This window comes from Notechis scutatus, chromosome 2, assembly GCF_049901735.1.
Source record: "Notechis scutatus isolate UNSWTSFEM ecotype Mainland chromosome 2, rNotScu1.2, whole genome shotgun sequence".
NCBI classification, from domain to species: Eukaryota; Metazoa; Chordata; class Lepidosauria; order Squamata; family Elapidae; genus Notechis; species Notechis scutatus.
Genome location: NC_142010.1, coordinates 152670159 through 152692598, shown reverse-complemented (window position 1 = coordinate 152692598; position 22440 = coordinate 152670159). Strand labels below are relative to the sequence as shown.

Genomic DNA, 22440 nt, shown 5'->3' with positions numbered 1-22440 from the left:
TTAGAATTTTTAAGAAGCAAGGTTCCCTTTACCTCACCAGCTGGAAAATGCTTCCTAGAGCACATAAGACTATATCAATATCAATATCTATCTATCTATCCATCTATCCATCATCTATTTTCTATCTAACTGTAATCAACTTATATATCATCTATCTATCCATCCATCTATCAACTATCTGTCTGTCTGTCCGTCCGTCTGTCCGTCCGTCCATCCATCCATCCATCTGATTAATTGACTAAGAATTACTTATATTTTCAATAATTGGATGCTTAGCATCCTTAAAATATCCGGTCCTGGCACCTGACACAGAAATATAATTAAATCACTTATTCCCAAGTGGCCAAGGGTGAACGTTGTCAGGATAGATAGTGTCTGCCTAGGTCATTTATTTGTCATCATCTCTAGCAACAGCCTCCAGAGACTTGGGTGGGAGGGTGAACATGATTAAAAGGAAGCAGTTTGAGGCTTCTGAAAATGTGTGAAGGGTGTGATTACGTATTGCCTAAATCTGCCAAGTGTTTTGTGCAATCCTGTTCTGGAATAAAATAACCACAGTGCTGTATATGTGAGGAAGCTGGATATCTGTGTTATGAGCCTTTGTAAGAGAAAGGAACAAAGCCATGTAATTTTCCTTCCTTCCAAAGCTACAGTGATAGGAGAAAATCCAATAACCTACGGTATACTTTCCCAATAGTTTTCATTTAGATCAAGCCAGGGTGGGCAATCTACAGCCCTCTGGGTCCTTTTTTCCCCAGCCTCCGAAGCCCACCGCTGCATTTGAGATTACCCTACCAAAATTTGACAGCAGTCACAGATAACAGCAGCAGCCCAATTTTCCACAGAACACCATTTTCTTGCTTTTTTAAAAAGCCCTCCGAGTGGCAGCTGAGAAATCTAGTGCCAATCTCCCTAGTGATGACATTCCATCCCTGCCATTCCCCAAAAGTCCTCAATTATCCATTAAATACCAGAATGCATCTCCAAGACTTAGATGGTTGGCCACAACTCATTTGGACCATGTCCCCCTAGAGTTTTATTTTCTTGCTGTACTCAGATTACTTGGGAAAAACTCCAAATTGCTTTAACAAGTAGCATTCTTGGCAAAGCATGCCATCCCACCACTTGAGTGATTATAGCAACAACCACAAAAGTGACTATAGCGGTACACAGCTTTTCCAAGGAAGCCCTTTGGTGGGAGGTTTGAGGTAAACTAAAGAATGCCCTTCTGCACCCAGAACTTGGTTGCGCTGTGGAATCCACCCACCAGAAAAGCTGTGGAGCTTCTCTCCAGATTGGATAGCTTTAAAAGTCATATTGGAGGAATTTCAGACTATAAGTAACTATCCTTCATTAAGGCTATATGTGAGTTTCAGCATGACAGGCAAGGTGCTGTGGGACACAAGAGGGCGGGTTCCAATGGCTTTATGCCCTGCTTAGAGATTGACTGGGAGCCTCTGTGGAACAGTGGTTAGAGTGCAGTACTGCAAGCTACTTCTGCAGCCAGCTGCCTACAATTTGGCAGTTCAAATCCCACCAGGCTCAAGGTTGACTCAGCCTTCCATCCTTCCGAGGTGGGTAAAATGAGGACCCAAATTGTTGGGGGCAATAGGCTGACTCTGTAAACTGCTTAGAGAGGGCTGTAAAGCACTATAAAGCACTATATAAATCTAAGTGCTATTGCTATTGCATGAATGTGGTTGGCCACTGTGGTCCAATATATTGTTCCTATATCTGGGCTGTAGAAACCTAGTAGGCTGCTGTATGGCAGCAAAGAACTGGAGGTTTTGCTTACTTCTTCGCTAACCTCTAAATGATAATCTGTATTTTTGTAGCTCAGATGTGATAGACCAAACATGGTCGTAGGGTTGTAAAAACGTGAGTTCATACAGGAAATTCCTTACATTCCTGACAGGAAAAATATTCTCTTCTGATGTGAGCTATTGCTAAAGCAGAAGAAAGAGCCAAAATCCATGACTAACTGTGCAATTCTATGCATGTTTGCTCATAAGAAAGCTCTTCTATATTCAATTTTAGTTAGTATGTTTAGGAGGCCTAAAGGAACTGAAGGAAAGATTTACCAAGATAGTCCAATTTCACACTATTGTGAATAGAGTAGTGGAGACAGATCAATCTATATTAACCTAAATCTCCTGGTTTTGATTCCCTTGACATGGCAAGAATTATGCTGCTTGACTGGAGTTTATACAGACTAAAGCTTGCAAAATTCAGAAAGGCTTGATTTAGTGACCCATGGAAGATGGGTCTTAACTCTTCTGGAGGTGGTTTAACCCAGTGCTTTATATTCTTCCCCGATGGTTGGACAAAATAGCTCCTTTTCCTTCACTTCAGTTCATCCCCAGGGAAAAGTAACAAACCAACACAGAGGTTTTGGCTTTGGGCTGCCCTACTGGATCTCCAGGGCCTTTTAAATGTTCCATTTCATGGGGCTCTGATACTTCTGATACATTCACCCATTTCAAAGCCCACCCGGTTGTGACTCTTCCTCAGGTGACTAGAGCAAGAAAATAAAATTGTATTTCCAAGCAGTGGTGAATAACCATGATAGTCCTTGAAGTTCCAAGAAACTGCGATATAATTTTCTCAGCAGGGGCAAAAAAAGTGTCTAAGGTTTCTCTTAAACCTAACATCACATGGATGCCCAGGGAAAATGAATTCTAATTCCCTCCATGACACAAAACTCTTAGCCTGCTCATTTCGGTAGGATCCCCAGTCACATAATACCTAATCAAAATTGTCATCAAGCTGTAAAAGCAGAACTGGTCAATTATATGGTTGACCTGTACTGTAGCTCAATTGCCTAAAAATTGCCCACTGGTTTTCTAAGGCTAAGTATCACAAGAGCAGAGTTCGTAAGCTATAGATTTTAGGCATTCTTGATGTAATTCATGGCAACCTGTCTAAGGATGGTAAAGTCAACACTTTCTCCTTAGCTCTATTTTCTTTAGTTGTTTTCCAAAAGGGGTTTGAACTTTTCTTTTTCTTGTAATGGCAGTGATACATCACATGCCCAAATTTCTTGCTTAAGGGTGGAAGGGGAAAAAAAATCTTATTAGCAAAGAAATTACAAGTATGGTTTTATAGTAGCCCATCACACCACTTCCCTCTCCATAAGTACTAGCCCTCACAATTATACAGCCCTAGTATTCTCCCAAAGTCTTTCATCCAGGAATGAGCAGGCTAGAACCTGTCTTAGTTCCACAGCTAGATAAAATTGGCCAAATGCTGAACATAGTTTAGATTAGAAAGGTGAGAGGGCCCAGCTAGGAGAAGGGTAACTGTTTTTCTTTTAGTGACAGTTGTCGTATTTGTGGAAGGTCAGACATAACTGGTTAAGACTGAAAGGGAGCAATCAGAAGTAGGATTAGTGTCCTACTCTAGGGTATGTTGAAAAACACACCCCTCCCAAGCACCAACAACTGGCAAGGAACCAAATAATTATTTTATTCATTCCATAGTTAGTTGCATTGAATCAGTGGTCTCTTACACCCAAAGAATCCTAGAGCAAGAACCAAAAGGTTGCATAGACCTTAACAGATATTGATCAATAAGCAGATCCCAAAATGCAAAAATAATTTTTTTACACCTGGTAAGGAAACAAGATAACTAGAAAGGAAGACATGGGCAATAATGTGAAATCATATCAGATTTAAAAGTGAAAGCTTTGATGTATATTGGTTGAGCCCAAATCCTGATATTCTAAGAAGCTAACAACAGGTTTACAAATGGGAAAGATAAGGAAGCATGGCAGAATATATCTTTTGATCCCTTCGGGGTGTAAACTCTATAATCAATTAAGTCATAACCAGGTTGCCAAAATAATAAAATTTCTATTCCCAAGGAGCCACAGCAAGAACATACATCTAGTAATATTATATTCCAAAGCATAATTATGCAACCGATTCAGTCTAAGTTCTATCTATCAACTCCAAAGTTGAAGATATCAGAGGCAAGTAGTGCTGGACTAGATGGACAAAGAGCACTGGAGCTTCTGGTGCTCTTTGGATCCTGCAGCCTCAGGCAGCAGATGAGCACATGAAACACCACAGAGTTTTGAGGCCCACTTGGTCTCGATCTTGGGATCCAGTGATCTGAAGGATCGTCTCTTTCCCCAATTCATTGCTTTGCCAATCTCTGTACAGTTAGCCTTAATGCACACCAAGGCCTTCTGATGCATAATGTCAGAATGGGAAGGTTGAATCCCGAGAAGTGGTATCCCTAAGCATGGGTAATGGTACCTCCCCTTCCCTTGATAATAAGTTACTACATAGGAATTGCAACATTTAGCAACAAGCAAACAATTGTTTTGGGGACCATTACTTCCTTTTTTCCCTTTCAGGCTGTGTATGCGGGAAGGCAGGGGGGGAGGAGTGAGGAATGGTGTCCTTGTGGTCCCAACAGATTCACACAGGGCCTGAGGTTTGGACAGACTGAAGTCATGTCCTTCCTATCTCCTAACCATTGTCTGCACCTTGAGATGCGGCTGTTTCTGTTCCTTCTAAAAGGACAGGCAAACCAAGGGCTTCCCTTCCCTGCTTTGCCCTCTGTAAAAAACAATCTGGGTTTCCAAGTGTAGGAAAGCAACAGAGCTCCGGGAAAGCAACAGAGAATTCAAAGCAGACCCATTCTGTCTTCTCGCGTACCTCCACCTCTCTCCCTTTGCTGCTTTCTCCTTGAATTGTCCTTGAGGTTGCTGCAGCCAAGGGTGGTTCATTCTCTGCTGCAGGGAGCTGCAGGCTTTTTCTCATCGCATTGAGAAGGGAAGGGAGGGGAACCAGGCAAGGAAGAACAGGGCAGCGGGCAAGTGCTGGGAAGGAAGGAAGGAAGGAAGGAAGGAAGGAAGGAAGGAAGGAAGGAAGGAAGGAAGGAAGGAAGGAAGGAAGGAAGGAAGGAAGGAAGGAAGGAAGGAAGGAAGGAAGGAAGGAAGGAAGGAAGGAAGGGAAGGAAGGAAGGAGAGGAAGGGAAGGAAGGAAGGAAGAAGGAAGGAAGGAAGAAGGAAGGAAGGGAAGGAAGGAAGGAAGGGAAAGAAGGAAGGAGAGGGAGGGAAGGAAAGGAAGGAAGGAAAGGAAGGAAGGAAGGAAAGGAAGGAAGGGAAGGAAAGAAGGAAAGGAAAGAAGGAAGGGAAGGAAGGGAAGGAAGGAAGGAAGGAAGGAAGGAAGGAAGGAAGGAAGGAAGGAAGGAAGGAAGGACAGAAGAGGAGAAAAAAAGCAACCAAAGAACAACCAGGATGAGAAAGGGCTTAGATGATCATCCAGATAGAGAACCCGAGGGAAAAATTGATCTTCGTGGCTCTCACTGACACAGAACAAAAATCAACAAGCATTCCTGGATGATCCATATTGCCTGTGCCTGTGCCCTTACCACACTCAGCAAACATACTGTCTTTTGCCCACACCGCCCCTGTCCTTTTCTCCTTTCTATCTCTTGATTTTTTTTTTTAGTCTTTCTTTCTATTCATTCACTCCTCCCGGGTATTAGCAATTCTACTGAATTTTCTCAGCTCTAAATGTGAGGGTCTGTGTCTGATAGGGCAACCCAGTGGTGACCTGGTGGCTCATACTGTATTCCTATATGTTTGGGGTGATGTAGTTGTTGCTCTTGTTTTAAATTTCATGATAAATTGCCCGGACTATCATTCTTTCATTTTTCTATCTGTTAACTGGCTGGACAAGGGAAAATAAACTGGACCTAAATTCTGATCTGATCTGACCAAGGCCTTTGTATTTACCATATGAGGTTCAATAAGCTTGGCTGTCTAGTTCCTCAACCACGGCATACATTGGTCACAGTGGATCATCCTCAGGTCCCTTGTGTTCGATTCCTGTAAGATCTTTTATTGGAAGAAGGATCTTCGAGAAGGATTCTGATTTTGACAGATTACATTGCTTCCCTATTCCCTATTGAGCCCAGGTCCAGGTGCTAGATCAGGGGTTCCCAACCCCGTGGCCGTGGCCCACTACCAGCCCATGGCCAATTTGTAACTGGGCCACATGAGTGGTGGTCTTGCTTGCATGAGCAGTGGGCCAGCAGGTGTGCACACCTGTGCACAGCTCAACTTGTGCAAGTCGAACTGTGCACACACGCATGCTCACATAAGATGAGCGGCACGCATGCATGTGCATGCTCACCAGTGGTGGGATTCAATTTTTTTTTTACTACCGGTCCTGTGGGCGTGGCTTGGTGGGCATGGCAGGGGAAGGATACTGCAAAATCCCATTCCCTCCCCACCCCACTAACCTGCTTTTCAGCTCCGTTCTCCTGTGCAGGGCAGCAAAAGAAGACCCAGCCAATCAGCTGGGACTTGGGAGGCAGAGAATAGATGGGGGAAGGGCCAGTCAGAGGTGGTATTTTCCGGATCTCCGAACTACTCAAAATTTCTGCTACCGGTTCTCCAGAACTGGTGAGAGACTGCTGAATACCACCTCTGATGCTCGCACGACCCGATTCCCCTTCCACCTCCCTGGGCTGCCAAACCACAAAGGTTGGGGGCCGCTCTGCTAGCTGCCTGAAGCCATATCCCCATTTTTTCTAACACACCCTTATGACATCTTTCTTTCTGTCAGGTCCTCCTGGCATGGCCTTCATTTTATTCCCAGTCCATGAGCAAGACAGTCAGGTTATTCTTAGCTGTACTAATGTTAAAGTGACACTTTCTCTTATTCTGACATCATCCAAGGGCACCCTTGAGCCCTATAAAAATGTGTAGGCTTTGATTTTCTGATTGTACATCGTCAAGTAGGGGTTGACTCTTAGCAACCACAGAGATAAATCTTCTCCAGAGTGATCTATCCCCAACCTGGCTCGGATCGTATCTTAACAATACAACCATTACCAGTGTAATTTAGTCCATCTACTTTGCTGATGGTGGTTGTCTTTTCCTCTCTTCTCCCATTTTTTCTAGGTCTTCGTCCCCATCAATTATCTTGGGAAAGACAGATTGCTAAAGTTACTTGAAACAGACAATAGAGTAGAATAGAGTTTGGCAAGGAAGTCAGCCAAGTCCATGCTTGTATAGATTTCTGCTGACTCAGGGGTGGGCGGAGAGCTCTAGAACTTGATGGCCCTGAAACTATACTAACCTGCCAAAAAATTGTAATCATCATTCCTCCCACTGCTTCTTTCCAATCCTATTCCTCAAGTGGAATAAGTTGCTGATCTGAAGGTAGGGAGGACCAGAAAGATTTTGGAACATGATATTGGTGAAACCCATAAGCCTGAAGACAATCTTCTTGCCTTGTGCTGGGCCTTTTGCTCCTCCTGATTTAGCTAATAATAATAATGCTAGTTCTCAAAAACATTTCTGCTAGGAAGCACCGACCTTATATGTCCTTTTTATTGCCTGACATGTCTCCAAGCTCCAATGGAGGATGAAGTCTTTGGAAGAGTGCCAGAGTTAGAGGAGAAATTTTACCTGGGCTAATATCTATGTTTGCATCTTGTTTCAAAATGCAGTAGGCCATGTGGCGTATGAGTCTCTGTGATGTGGTTGGTTTTTCATCTGGCTTTGGTGTATGAAGCATGAATGTTTTTTGTCTGTTTGTATTTGCTAGAGATGATTCATTTTTAACATGTTGGGCCTCTGGGGGCATTACTAGTCCCTGGGCTTCTGAAGTTCTATTTTGTATTCAGTCAGGCTTTTTGTATCTCTCTGTATATCCTCCATTGTCCTGCAGAATGTGTGTCAGAACAGAAAACAGCAATCAAAAGAATGGATCTGTATTTTGGCATTTTGATAACCATTGGGGCTCCCTTTGAACAAATATACTTTTATCTCCTTAGTTTACATTCGGGGAGGTAAATGATTTGTGGCTGGTAGAAAACACTCTTACAAATGGATCTACCCATCAAAACATTGGGTAACATTCCACCATTTCCCCCCCTGATGATTAACATCTGATCCCAAAAGACTGAAGTACTTTAATTCCTTTGAGGATCCTGGCATCCGTGGTGCTACTTTTTTAAAAAAATTCTGTGTCTTAATCCAGCAGCTTTTTTTACAGACAATAGTGAACAAAACCATTTATCTTCTTGCCAAACGAACTTTTCATTGTCTTTTTATCTTGTAAGCTATCAAGAATAGGAGCGATTCAGTGGCATACACCGTTAATAAATTATATTATAATCACCACCACGTTGGGAAAAGTTTCTGCTTCTACTTGCTTCACCTGAACAAGATACTAAGACCACAGAGGAATAAGCCAGATTGGTTTTGTTGTAGTCATCTGGTAAGCCTAGAAGGCAAAAAGAAATTGCACCTACACGTTATAATATCCTGTGAAACCTTACTAGTTAATGAGAGAGATAGCTCCTTTATGGCTGTGTGCATGCACCACACTGAATTAAACAATTAACCCTCTTTCAGGGTTTGCACAATTCACTGAGCTTTAAACTGACTGAAAGAATGAGCCTCACAAGACATTCTCAACCACTAAAAAAACCAAAACCTTTTATTTATTTTTTATTTTATTTGGTTTGTCAATTGCTTACAAGATAATAGGTATAAGTAAAAACATAGTTATGAATACATGGATACATATAAGAAAAATAAAAGAAACAATAGGACAGGGACGTTGGTGCACTTATGCATGCCCCCTACAGATCTCTTAGGAAAGGGGTGAGGTCAATAGTAGAAAGTCTAAAGTTAAAGTTTTTGGGGTTTGGGGAAGAAACCACAGAGTCAGGTAGAGTATTCCAGACATTGACCACTCTGTTGCTGAAGTCATATTTCCTGCAATCAAGTTTGGTGCGATTAACCTTGAGTTTGTATCTATTGTTTGCTCTTGTATTGTTATGGTTGAAACTGAAGTATTCATTGACAGGTAGGACATTGTAATGTATGATTTTATATACTATACTTAGATCGGACTGAAGGCGGCGTAGTTCTAGGTTTTCTAGGTCTAGAATTTCAAGCCTGGTGGCATAAGGTATTCTGCAACGAGTAGAGGAGTGGAGAACTCTTCTTGTGAAATATTTCTGGACTTTCTCAACTGTGTTAATATCAGATACGTAATGTGGGTTCCAGACTGATGAGCTGTATTCAAGTATTGGTCTAGCAAATGTTTTGTATGCTCTAGTTAGTAGTGTAATATTACCAGAGAAAAAGCTATATAAGATTAGGTTAACAACTCTTAATGCCTTTTTGGCTATGTAGTTACAGTGGGCTCTAGCACTTAGATCATTAGGCATGATACAAGGTCCTTGACAGAGTTTGGATCATCAACAAGGTCTTGACTGTATTTTATTTTCTGATTTTTTTTTTGCCAATATGTAAGACAGAGCATTTATTTGTTGAGATTTGAAGTTGCCATTTGTTTGACCATTCTGATACATAGTCGAGGTCTTTTTGAAGGGTAGCAGTATTGTCGGTGGTGTTGAATAGCTTTACATCATCAGCAAAGAGAATGCAGTTGCAGAGGTCATATATGTAGATGTCATATATGTAGAGTATGAAGAGAATTGGTCCTAGAACACTACCCTGTTGACAGGTACGCTCCCATTTTTGACCATTTGTTGTCTGTTTGACAGGAATGCTGCAAGTGTCCAGAGATACCATAAGATTTTAGTTTTAGGAGTAGTTTGTCGTGTACCACTGAATCAAAGGCTTTACAAAAGTCTATGTAGATTGTGTCTATTGCTTTGCCCTGATCGAGTTGTGTAGTCCATATGATATTAACCTTACCAAGGTTAATATTCTCCTAGAGTGACAAGTGCGAACAAAATAGATAAATCTTTAACGAATCTGATTATGTAAATACAGTCTTTAAGTTATAAAAGGTGACAAGCATAATACAAATTATATATTATCATTTTCTTAGCAGATAGCTTTTATTTTCTTTTAAATAAAAATGTGTGCCCTCTTGTTTCTATTACTATTAAGAGTTTATTTGGGAAGTATTGCCTGCCACCCAGTGTCCAAAATCAAATTATTTTGAACCTGTATATCAGACGTAGAAAAGAACTGATCAGCACTTAACAATTTATGTTTAATATAATTGCTTATAATTTTATATAACTGCTTATAAACCAGTGTTAACACATGAAAATACACTATTATTACTCTTATATATACAAAAATGTTACATCGTAGCTCCCAGTTCTTTAGCTAGTATTGGCCTTCTGATACCTTCCCAAGAACCTAGAAAGTTGTAATACATCAATATAATATACCTGCAGATTAAAGCAGTGTGTCCTTTTGTAATTGGCAGATAGAATTTTTGTTAATGTGTGATTTCTAAGTGCCATCCAAGATATTTCTGGGTCTGAGACTCAATATGCTGATAATCATTGGGACTGCCATTTCAAGTTTATGCCAAAATCTTTCAACTTTTTAAATATCTTCATATTTTGTGATCATCTCCAGTTTTTTGTGTTCAATTCCACAATACCCTGGTATTGCCATATCAATTATCCGCACTTTCTCCCACAGTGAAATCTGGTGTGTTATGAGCAAAGATTTTATCAATTTGTTATTCAGAAATCTCACAATATTTTAATTTGCTTATTTTCAACTACTTTTTCAAGTGTATATGCCCAACAATTTTTCATTACTGGCACATGATAATTTTTACAGATGTTCAAGTAAATCATTTCGGCAACTCTGTTATGTTATTGTTTATCTACTTGCATGAGCTGAATATACAGTATTATCTACTGTTTCTTCTGCTTCTTTGCACAATCTGCATTTTGAATCATTTGATGATTTTTCCCCTCCTAATTCTGACATTGATTGCGTTAATTTGAACAGCTTGCTCTTGTGTAGCTGACATCAAGCCCTCGGTTTCTTTTTTAAACGTTCCAGCCATTGCCAGTTGTCAAGCCTTCAGTTTCTTTCTTTTTTAATGATCCGGTTGTAAGCCATTGCCAGGTTGTATTTTTATTCACTTCACTATTATTATTATTCCTTTCAGATGTTAGAGGGCTTACTGGGCTCAGCAAACACACTTAAGCTCACCCAAATCAACTTGCCAGGCTGACTAAAATAACACCTTAGTTCCTTTTATTAACCAAAATATATGTATTTCTTAGTATCTAGATTACCCAGCCTCTGTAGTTTTAACTGCTGCTCTGTTGCCTCCTTGTCTTGAAAAGCAGAGGCACTGCTCTGGTACCCCTGGGCCAGCTGTGGAGGGCATTTGAGAGCAAACTCTGGGTTGTTGTTCCTGCTGCTTGCCTGGCTCTCTGGCATTTTTAATATTTAACAAGGACTTAACAAAGCTAAGGAAAGGTGAGCAAAGCAAGAGAAGACAACTACAGTGCTACCCAGTTGGTCCTTTCATCTCCCAGGAGCTACTGAATCCCACCTGGGGTGAAGTCCTCCTCCTTCACTACAGGTGCCAAGTCTTTGAAGTGCCAGCCTATACCCACTGACATTCATAGCTTCCAGAGGACGCTGGGGATGGATTGCTGCCCTAACATTGCAGAGGGGGAATCTGAGGGGATAGCAGCCCAATCTGGGGCAAGCCTGCCGTGCTACAGTATGGTGATCCTGCTTGTTCTATTGGTAGACTCTGAAATCCTACCCTCACTTGACCAGACATGATCAGGCTGGCTGTGCTGTGAATGAGAAGTTTTTCAGTTCCCTTCCAGACTTCTCCTTATGAAGAAGAGAAGGACCCTGTGTATAGTTTTGATTTGGTGAAAACAGTGCACCCAACCTAGCAGCACCCCTGGCTAGGAAGGAGCTGGAAAATGAAGAAGTATTTAGGTGGGAAAAATGGGATGAGAGGGATTTAGTAAGCATGTATTAGTCAAATGCTAGAGGAAAAACTTTCTTCACAAAGATGAACTATGTAGGCCAAACTAGTCTGTTTACATAGCTTTATACTCTGGACTTAATAGCTTTACTGAGGGTGTCAACTCATAAAATATTTCTATGGTCTTTTTAGAGTTGTTAACAGAAAGGGAAGGGGAGCAGTGTGGCAGCTTGCAAATTGAAAGTGCGAATTCCACAAATGTTCTCAAAGATAGTAACTAGGTGACTGAAGTTTCTGCCATGCAAAATTCTAACTGGAGAGCATGATTGATGACTCTTGGCTATGGATGTGTCCCATTGGAGAATATGAATTACGATACACCCAGGGGATGGGGGGAAACCAGGGTCAAGGGTGACAATCAATTATGTGTCTCGGAGTCATCTAAACCCAGGCAGTGCCAGACATTTATATAACTCCCAATAAATCCTTTGAAGTTTTGGAAGTTTGGCTCGAGACTCATGATTTAAATGGGGGTAACTGCCGGGATCCTGACAGAGGGTCTGTTTTAGATGACCTTGTATTTTCTCTTCTTTTCTTCAAAATATTGAAGAAGTATTGAAACCATACTCCCTCTGGGGGAGGAGGACTCTCCCAATCATTCTGCAGATTGAGGCCTAGACCACTGTAAGCTTACCCCCACCGCTTACCCTGATGGTAAAACTATTTGTCATTTGTGATTTGTGATCCAGACCAAGCTGATCCAGAAGTCATGGGCAAGAAAATAGCACCAGGCTCCACATTTCGACTGAGACATTGTGTTTGTTGCATGCTGGAAAATGACCACAGTGACCAAAGTTATTTTACAATAAATGAGATTTAGTAATTCTCTAAAATAGATTATTCTTGCTTTGTCCTGATAAGATGCTGATGGAATTCCAGAAAAGCATTAACTATCCCAGTTCTCCTATTCCTCTGAATCAGATTTTAAGTTGGGAGGGGGAGAGAGAGGGGGGAATAGAAAGCAGAAATGTGTTGTCTTTCCTTTACAATTCTGCAGTGGAAGGAAGAATCTTTCTCCCCTTTTAAGACCTTACGCTGAAACTTATTGGATATGCAGGATTTGTCCTCAAAGCCATAACTGAACACTATAAGAATATAGAGTATCTCTTGATGATTTTTAAGTGGGCAAAGCCATTTACTAAGGATCCCTTCTTTAAACTTAAACCAACACTTTCCTTCTTTCATTTTGTTCTATATTGACATCAGGGCATCCAAGTTCACATCTACATGCCAATTCAAATCCACTCCAGTCCAATCTACCTCACCAATGGCTGTTGGTTTAGTTTAGTTTAGTTTAGTTTATTGTCATTGCACCTCATACAATGAAATCAAACACCATCTTCAGTGCACATCATGACCATGATCAAGAAAATAAACACAAACACACATCCTTTACACTCCACACATTGAACTGAAAACCCTCAACACTGCACCAATACTGCACTATACAGCAGAATTCAAAAGAGCTACTGCCCTGGGATAGAAGCTGTTTTTCAACCTATTTGTGCTGGTTTTTAATATTCTGTACCGTCTGCCAGATGGTAACAGTTCAAAAAAATGGTTCCCAAGATGAGATGGATCTTTGAGAATGTTTTGAACTTTCTTAAGGCAGTGGGAGCTATAAAGCTCTTCCAAAGAGGGGAGAGGGCAACCAATGATCTTCTGGGCATTGACGTTAACCCTCTGGAGTGCTTTCCTATCTGCCAATGTGCAATTGGCAAACCATACAGAGGTGCAGTAAGTTAAGATACTCACTATGGTGCAGCGGTTGGGGAAGGGAATGAGACCTTATGGGAACAAAAGATGGTATAGGCACTCCTTGACTTACAACCATTCATTTTAATAACCATTCAAAGTTACAATGGCACTGAAAAAAGTTTGGATGCTTGGCAAGAGGCCAAGCATGAGGCTCATATTTATGACAGTTGCAGTGTCCTGGGGTCATGTGATTACCTTTTGTGATCTTATGACAAGCAAAATCAATAGGGAAGCCAGATTCACCTAAGATCCGTGTTACTAACGTAATAATTATAGTGTTAACAAATGTTGTAAAACTGAGGCAAAACTCACTTAACAACTGTCTTGCTTTAAAAAAAGAACTTGGGCTCAATTGTGGTCATAAGTCAAGGACGACCTGTAGAAATAAGAGCTATAAATGAGATATAAATCTAAATAGGTAAATGAACATATCTTACTTTCGTGTTCTCGTGGCATAGGTTACTTCATCCCAGATCATAATATAAGCAGCCTTATATCACTCTCTCTTCCATACTGGAAATCACCCACCAATCCACAAACAAGAGAACATCAAGAAAGCTAGGAAACGTCACCTATATAGCAACAATAATTTTAATTGCCAAGCAACAGCTAGAGTTATCTGAGGTGGGTTGGTGAGTGCACACCATAACCCTTCCTTTCACCTGCAGAACTCCACTTAAAACATGAAAAGCATAAGCCTAACATTGTAATAGGATGTCTGGAGAATGATAGAATATTGGGAATAGAACAGCCTTCTCCCTGCCGGTAACTTATGGCTGCGGAAAATGGGCATTGTAGTCTAGCTCCTGAGGTAACAAGTTGGGAAAGCTGATTAACATACTTTTCTCCTGGTACATTGACATTCTCTAGCCTGTCACAAAGAGGCCAAGTGGACTTGCTGCTTCATTCTTACCACTATCTCTCTCTCTTTTGACCTCAGGCCTCTCTGACAACACAGCTGATCTGGAAAAGAGAAGACAGATCTACGGACAGAACTTTATCCCTCCAAAGAAGGCCAAGACCTTCCTGCAGTTAGTGTGGGAGGCACTTCAGGATGTGACCCTAATCATTCTGGAAATTGCTGCCATTATCTCCTTGGGACTGTCTTTTTATGCTCCACCGGGTGAAGAAAGTGAAGGTAAGGTTGGGTCCCTGCCGTCTCTGCCATGAAATCCTCACATGGATGGAGTTCCTCATTTCAAGAAATTACGGAAACATTGCTCTGGAGGAAAACAAAAATAAGTGCCACCATTGAAACCTCCCCCAATGCCCCATGGCCATCTAGTGCCAGAAACTGTTTGATTGATTGGAGTATTTATATACCATTCTTATCACACAACCAAGGGCAAATCACAAGACAGACTCCTAAAATAAATCAAGCAAGCTCCTCATCAAAGCCATAAAATAGCCATATCAACAACAATAGAATTTGACCCATCATCTATAGCAGGGGTGTCCAACCTTGGCAACTTTAAGACTTGTGGACTTCAACTCCCAGAATTCCTCAGCCAGCAAAGCTGGCTGAGGAATTCTGGGAGTTGAAGTCCACAAGTCTTAAAGTTGCCAAGGTTGGACACCCCTGATCTATAGGTATGACAATAGTACAACAGACAGTGCTTGGATTCTGAATGCCAAAAGGAACAATATACTTTTGATCGATCTCTAAAAACTATAAAAGTGGGGGCTGTCCAAATCTCAGCAGTGGGGGAGAAACTATTCCAAAGGGATATGACAGCCATTGAGAAGACTTGGTCTCTTACTCTTCTTAACTCTTAAAGCAGGACATCTGAAGGATGTCTTCCTGAATGAGCAGGCAAACTCCCCACAAAGAAGATACTCCCTAATACAAGTTGTAGATGAACCATGGAAGGTCCTTGATGGACCTAGAGAGTGCAATTCCCTAAAACTGACTAGCACCTCAATGGAGAGGGCAGCCAAGGGATACAAAACTTTCTTTGCTGTGATCCGTGGGTCAACTAATCAACTAGGCAGCCCAAAGTTTCAAAGACTGTTAGTTTAATTAGTCAACAGTATAATAGGAATGGTGGAGGGGGGGAGCAAAGCACTGTAATATATGGGATGAATGAGAACACTGTAAATCCTAAATTGGAGGATGTACAGTAGTTATATGACATTGGGCAGGGCTGGGATTTACATCAAGGAAACTACCAATCACAGCCATTAGAATACAGTTTCCAAGGACAGCAAGATTTAGACTAGCGTGATTTCTTGCTAGCTTCACTATGGGAGGGGAACAATTGTGATCATTATGGGGATGTGACATCAAAGCTCTGTCCTAAGATTGTGGATCCATCTGCCTTTGCAGATCAATTGGGTGAGCCAGGAGACATTGATTCTGCATATTGGTCTGCTCACCTTTATCAAATTTCTTCCTGCTGACTCATCCCTATGTCTGCTATGCTGCTTCATCTTTTTATTTATATTTGTATGTATTATGCAAAAGACACCGTCATGTGTACAATAACACTCTGAAATTGAGAGTTATTTTAGCAGCTTTACCCAGGCAAGATCAGGGCGTTCAGGTTAGTTTAATTCTGCTACCATCAATTTACTTACCTATTAATGAGTTTCATAGGTAAATATTAAACTCCAACTTCTTCCACAATCTATTTGGAACAGATAGGAGAAATATCCAGTTCTACGCAATTATGCAATGGTCTGCATGCACCAACAGACAAAACAATGAGGTTAATAATATGTTTCTTTATGGGATCTCACATCTTGACAGTTGTATGAGACTTAGGCCTATTAATACTGGAAAATTGAGTGGTAAAGTCAGCAACCTTTATAGCTGTTGCCTCACTCCTAGGAAATATCAGGTCTGTAGCTGTTTGAGGAGAGTGGACTGTAAGAAGGAGGTAGGGACCCCACTGGTCTCTATACTAAGATGTATGGATTCAACTCCCAGAATTCCCCAGTCAACATGATGGCTGGGGAATCCTGAGAGTTGATGTCCACACATCTTAAAGTTGCTGAAGTTGAGAAACAGACAGTTGGATCTCTCATCACCTGCAACCCCAGATATTGTGGCTGATAAGAATCATGGCACCTCTTCCTGATTTAAGAAGTGATGCGTGACAGTGGTGGCATTCAGCTGGTTCACACCGGTTCACGCAAACCGGTAGCAAGGATTTGGCGTGGGTTGCCAAACCGGTAGTAGCTTCTGGCTGGCCACACCCCCGACCCTGTCTCCTGGTCACCGCTTGCTCGCTTGCCCTGCCCAACCCCGCCCACCTGACGCTAGCCCACCGAGTCACTCCTTAAGGTATTTCTTTCCCGCCCCCCTTCTGACAATCAGCTGTTCCTACAATCAGCTGTGCCGGGATTCCCCTCGCTTATTTACTGCTTCACCCAGGAGGCTCCCCTGTGGCCCAGAAAGCCCCAAAACAAAGCATGGGGGATTGCTGTGCACCCCCCCAGGCTCAGTTTTCTGCCTTCCTGGGCCCTAGACAAGCCTTCTGGGAGCAAAAACGCCCCACCAGGAGGTTTGCCTGAGGTCCAGAAGGCCCCCAAAATGAGGGAGGGGTTGCTGCAAAAAGCAAAAAGAAGCCACACCCATCTAGTCACATGGCCACACCCCTATCCACCCTCCTATCCACACCCACAGAACCAGTAGTAAAAAAATTTGAATCTCACCACTGATGCATGATCAGAGTATCAGGAGCATTTCTGTAATCAACACTTTCCTTTTTTTTCTCCTTCCAGTCTGCGGGAATGTGTCAGGGGCTGCAGAGGATGAAGGTGAGTCAGAGGCTGGCTGGATTGAAGGTGCTGCCATCCTGCTGTCAGTGATCTGCGTAGTGCTGGTCACAGCATTCAACGACTGGAGCAAGGAGAAGCAGTTCCGAGGCCTGCAAAGCCGCATAGAACAGGAACAGAAATTCACTGTCATCCGTAATGGTCAACAGGTCCAAATTCCCGTGGCCGAGCTGGTGGTGGGAGACATCGCCCAGATCAAATATGGTAAGAGGGAAGGCAGGAGATGGACGATCACTCAGCTTAGCCCAGTCCTGCAAAGGCAAATTCAGCTGCATGGAGATACCTCAGGGGCTGGATTTAAAACAATTCTGATAGCTAGTTTCTGCCTCTGGGAACACCAAAGTTGCTTGGTAAACAAAGTGGTCCATGATGCCCAGAGGTGGTTCAGAGCTGGTGGTTCAACTTTATATGAGCTTCCTTTACAGTTGTGATGCAGAGATGCTGGTCTCAAAGCTTACGATGGGGCATCAGGGAGGAAAATTTAAGATTATCTAAGACTATGTCTAGACAAAAACTTTTTTTTCCTCATTATTCCACTGCTCTTTCATTTCTTGTTTCTCAAGGAATGCAATGAATTGACCGTAGAACTCTGTTCATTTTAAACAATCTATACAACAGAAACTTAACACTATTTTGTCCATCCATCTAGGATTTAGATAAACCGTTTCTTCCCCCATTGACTTCTCATTAAAAATGGCAGTGGAAAATATGTGCACAGCTGTCTTCACATCAACTTTGTTGTGCTTCTTTACACTTAATTCCAGAAATATAATTATTGCAAGTATGCATATCTTTTTTTTAAAAAAAAAAAATTCCCACTGAAATTCCGGAAGCACTAAAAAAAAGCACTGGGTATCGCTGTTTATCGAATAGCAAGCATGCTTATTGCTCGCTTAGTAATTAAGGAAGCAAAATGGGTATCTCTGTGTGGCATCCACTGCATACGAAGGGCATAAGATTGTAGGTCACCAGTATTTGTTGATAGAGTTAATTGCTTAACCCGTTTCTCCTCTCTCCTAGGTGACCTGCTTCCTGCAGATGGAGTGCTTATCCAGGGGAATGATCTCAAGATAGATGAGAGCTCTTTAACGGGGGAGTCAGATCATGTACGCAAATCAGTGGACAAAGATCCCATGTTGCTATCAGGTGAGGGACATCTAACGGTGCTCCCAGACAAGAAACACGACAAGATGAACTAATTCTACTTTGTTGTAAATCTGCATTAACATTAACAGAATCTTACAAGTCTAAAGGTACAAACAATCTCCCTCCACTTTTAACTAGGGCAGATCTTTCCTACATTTCTTTCTCTGACGTTATGCAACTGCGGGCTCCTACCTCTCTTATCTGATTGTTTCCTAAGCAGCATCTCTTCCTCTCTTTTCCCCAAGGTCATTCATATATTCCATTACAACTCTGGCTTAATACAGTTACTGAGACAGTAAGATTTGGCAGGAAAGGCAATAGGCTAGAAATTAGGAATTCTAATCCTGTCTCTGGGTGACTTTGGGCTAGTCACTCTTTCTTAGCCCTAGGAAGTTTGCAATGGCAAACCACTCCTGAAAATCCTTGCCAAGAGAACTTGTCAAGAGTTCAAACCAAGTCAAAGGCGCAATATGTATATCTTCAAAAATCATTACAGTTAACATGTCTGTTTACAAAGGTTAAGTAGGAGACTACATCAAAATGAAGTAGCAACATAATAATATAACCATATTAATAGATACCAAATCTACTACTCTGTAGGTAAAAAAATAAGGTGAAGAAAATATATCTATTCCTTTCTGTAAGTGATTCCTGCATGTCTCCCATAGGATGTCTTGTAGCATATAAAGGGTGCCTGGATTTACAGATTTCCTTTGTTTTCTGCACGTGTGCTATTTTATGATTTATCCTTTTTGTCCAAAATGTGATTTGGGCCAGCATAAATTTGTATCAATGCCAAAGTATTTTCCCACTGAAACTGCTTGAACATTTTCCCTCAAAAAAAAACAAAAAAAACAAAAACCCTTTCTGTCCTCTAAAACTTTATGAGCACATTTGTTGATGCATTTAGGTTATAGAATTTGGCACTATATCCCACACAGCCCTTTTCCTTGGGGCGGGGTGTATCTTGCTTTCTGCAAATTCCTTTTTATGAGAGGTTTTCAGGGAACATCAAGTTTGGCAAAAAGTAAGGGAAGCATATTGAGGCTTAAGCTTAACTGGAACATAGGAATGGTGGAAGAACGCTCATTTCTATTTTTCACACCGAGTACCAAATGCTTCAGGGCTTCTAGGCCCCTTGAAGCTCCTCTAAGAGTTAAATGTATCTGTAGTACTTGCATGTGGGCTCTGCAGACAGTTCACATGAGGTAACCACAGAAAAGCCTCACTCTATTGGCCTTACATCCTTCAACTCCAAGTCTACTTTTTCCCAGGAAAATCCAAAGGTTGATGTTTTTCTAAGCCACAAAAGGTCCCACACACCACAGGCAAGGAACAGTCAGAAGCTCATTCATCTTTTGTTTTCTGCTCACAGCCAGGTCACATAATGACTTGGACGAATCATTGGCATGAATCATTCAAGTTACTGACACTGATTAGAAATATGGAGCTTCTAAAAGCAAGATGCCAAAAGAAAATTTTCAGCTCAGCCAAGATGTACATCTTCATATTGAATCTCTCAACTCTGGAGCAAGGATCAAAGTGCCTTCATTGCTTGCTAAGGGACTGAGTCAGCTCCAAAGGAGCAGGGACCACGTGAGATAGATGAGCTGTATGGTGATGAGACTCATTGCATTTCAGGTAATGCCCACAAGCTACATTCTTTTGCCTTCCAAAAGGACTACATCATTCTGGTGCTAAGGCACTCCAGATCCCATACTAAGGCATAGTATATAAAATTATCCATTGCGATATCCTACCAGTCAATGAATACTTCAGCTTCAACCACAACAATACATGAGCACACAATAGATACAAACTCAAAGTAAACCACACCAAACTTGATTGCAGGAAATACGACTTCAGCAACAGAGTGGTCAATGCCTGGAATACTCTACCTGACTCTATCTATCCCAAAACTCCAAAAACTTTAACCTTAGACTGTCTACTGTTGACCTCACCCTATTCCTAAGAGGTCTGTAAGGGGCGTGCATAAGTGCACCAACGTGCCTACCGTCCCTGTCCTAATTTCCCTTTTATTCGTATCTATTTCATGTATTAATAATCATGTTTATACATACATACATACATACATACATACATACATACATACATACATACATACATAATCAAATGCATGCTTGACAAAATATATAAATACAAATATAAAATATATTTTGGGAAGTGCTTTAAACTTTACGACTATTTTATACCTTTGGGGATTGAGCCTTAATTAGTAATATCTACACTAAACAGCAGTGTGCTTCATTATACGGCCAAGATGATCTCAGGGAGTGATCTAATGGGGCAAATCTGGTTCAGATACACTAAATTCTAAATTCCAGCCTAAGGATGTGAATTGCTGTGGCTTAATGTGATGACCTTTCAAGTGATATGACTGAGCAATTGCTAAGATCTTTCAAAATCTTTCAAGATACTGAAACACAAAATACCTAACATGATTTTAGCTCCTCTAGTGATTTGTCTGAAACCAGCCATAGAGTGCTAGCCAGCCTCTCAAGTTTCATTGCCATACCTCCTGAACTGAAACCATGTAGTTACTTAATAGCAATAGCACTTAGATTTATATAGTGCTCCACAGTGCTTTTACAGCCCTTTCTAAGCAGTTTACAAAGTTAGCATATTGCCCCCAAGAATCTGGGTCCTCATTTTACCCACCTCGGAAGGATGGACGGTTGAGTCAACCTTCAGCTGTCAGGGTCAAACTCCTGGCAGTGGGCAGAGTTAGACTGCAATACTGCATTTTAACCACTGCACCACCAAGACTTCTAATTAACTTAAACAGTCATCCAGTAGTTCTCTGTGGCGGCAGATCATATAGAAAGTGCCAATCTTTTTTGCGAGGAATTAGTCTTACATTATGGTTAGCTCTTCAGGTTAAGCTTCTGAGGAAGCATAGATCTCTTTAAGACCCAGGCTGACAACCAGTGGCTTACAGCAGCAGATTTCAGACTTGCAAAATCAACACTGTTATGTAATTACTGTCATTTGCTAGAATGTTGAAATCTATCAACTGCAGCATTTTAGTCCTGGTGAGCCTCTGAACACAGTAATTCCTTCATCCATATGCCTCTTTTTCCATGGTGTTTCTGCAACCAAGCAATTCAGTTTGGTCTAGTGGTTAAAGCAACAGTCTAGAAACTAGGAGAGTGTGAGTTCTAGTCCTCCTTCAGGCATGATTTTGGGCTAGTCACTCTCTCTCAGACCAACTCACCTCACAGGGTTGTTGTCAGTGGTGTATTAACCATTAAGCAGACTAAGCACATGCTTAGGTCACCAGGCCCAAAGGGGGCACCACAAAGTTGAGAATATGGCTTCGTTTGTACAGTATGTACAAAGGAGAGGGGGCACCAAGATTTGTCAGTGCTTAAGGCACCAGTGAGCCTTAATCCGCCACTGGTTGTTGCTGTGAGGAAGCAGTGTTGGATATTTTTGCTGCCTGGAGTTACTTGTAAAAATAATAAAGTAAACAAATAATGAAGGATAGCAATAAACAAAACAAAAAATCTGGAAAAATTCACACCTGCTTTTAAGAGTTGTGACAGAGGCTCCAAGACTTATTTTTCCCTTCACTGCCCAAGTACTGCACAGCCCTATGAGAACCTATGTTTCATGCCATCAGTAGATGTCAAATAACGCTGTATCTTTTCCAGAATAGCTCAGCTTGTAATGAATCCAGAAGATCTATTTCTTGGGTTCCTAACATTTCCATTTAGTATTCTTCTGACTTTTCTTTCGGTTTAGGCACCCACGTCATGGAAGGCTCTGGGCGGATGGTTATCTCTGCTGTTGGAGTCAACTCACAGACTGGGATCATCTTTACTTTGCTGGGTGCTGGTGGGGAAGAGGAGGAAAAGAAAGAGAAAAAAGGTAAGGTCTTCTCTCTGGTCCAGGTAAGCACTTCCCCAGTGTGTACCTCTGGATCCATTGTACTGCATGCCAGTCTTCATGCTCATATCAG

The 22440-nt window shown here is 41.5% G+C and overlaps 1 protein-coding gene across 10 annotated transcripts in view; it reads left to right on the top strand.

Annotated features, from left to right (window-relative positions):
• The window catches only part of ATP2B3 (ATPase plasma membrane Ca2+ transporting 3), a 129830-nt gene that overhangs the window by 51798 nt on the left and 55592 nt on the right, over positions 1–22440 (top strand). For all 10 annotated transcript variants that reach the window (XR_015747855.1, XM_087956847.1, XM_087956851.1 and 7 more), the window contains 4 exons: positions 14473–14670; positions 17259–17516; positions 18333–18458; positions 22224–22349. Coding sequence is in view for 9 of the 10 variants with exons in the window: in XM_087956847.1 (XP_087812973.1) it covers positions 14473–14670; positions 17259–17516; positions 18333–18458; positions 22224–22349 (708 nt within the window). In the remaining variant the exon portion in view is untranslated. The remainder of the gene's footprint in view (positions 1–14472; positions 14671–17258; positions 17517–18332; positions 18459–22223; positions 22350–22440) is intronic.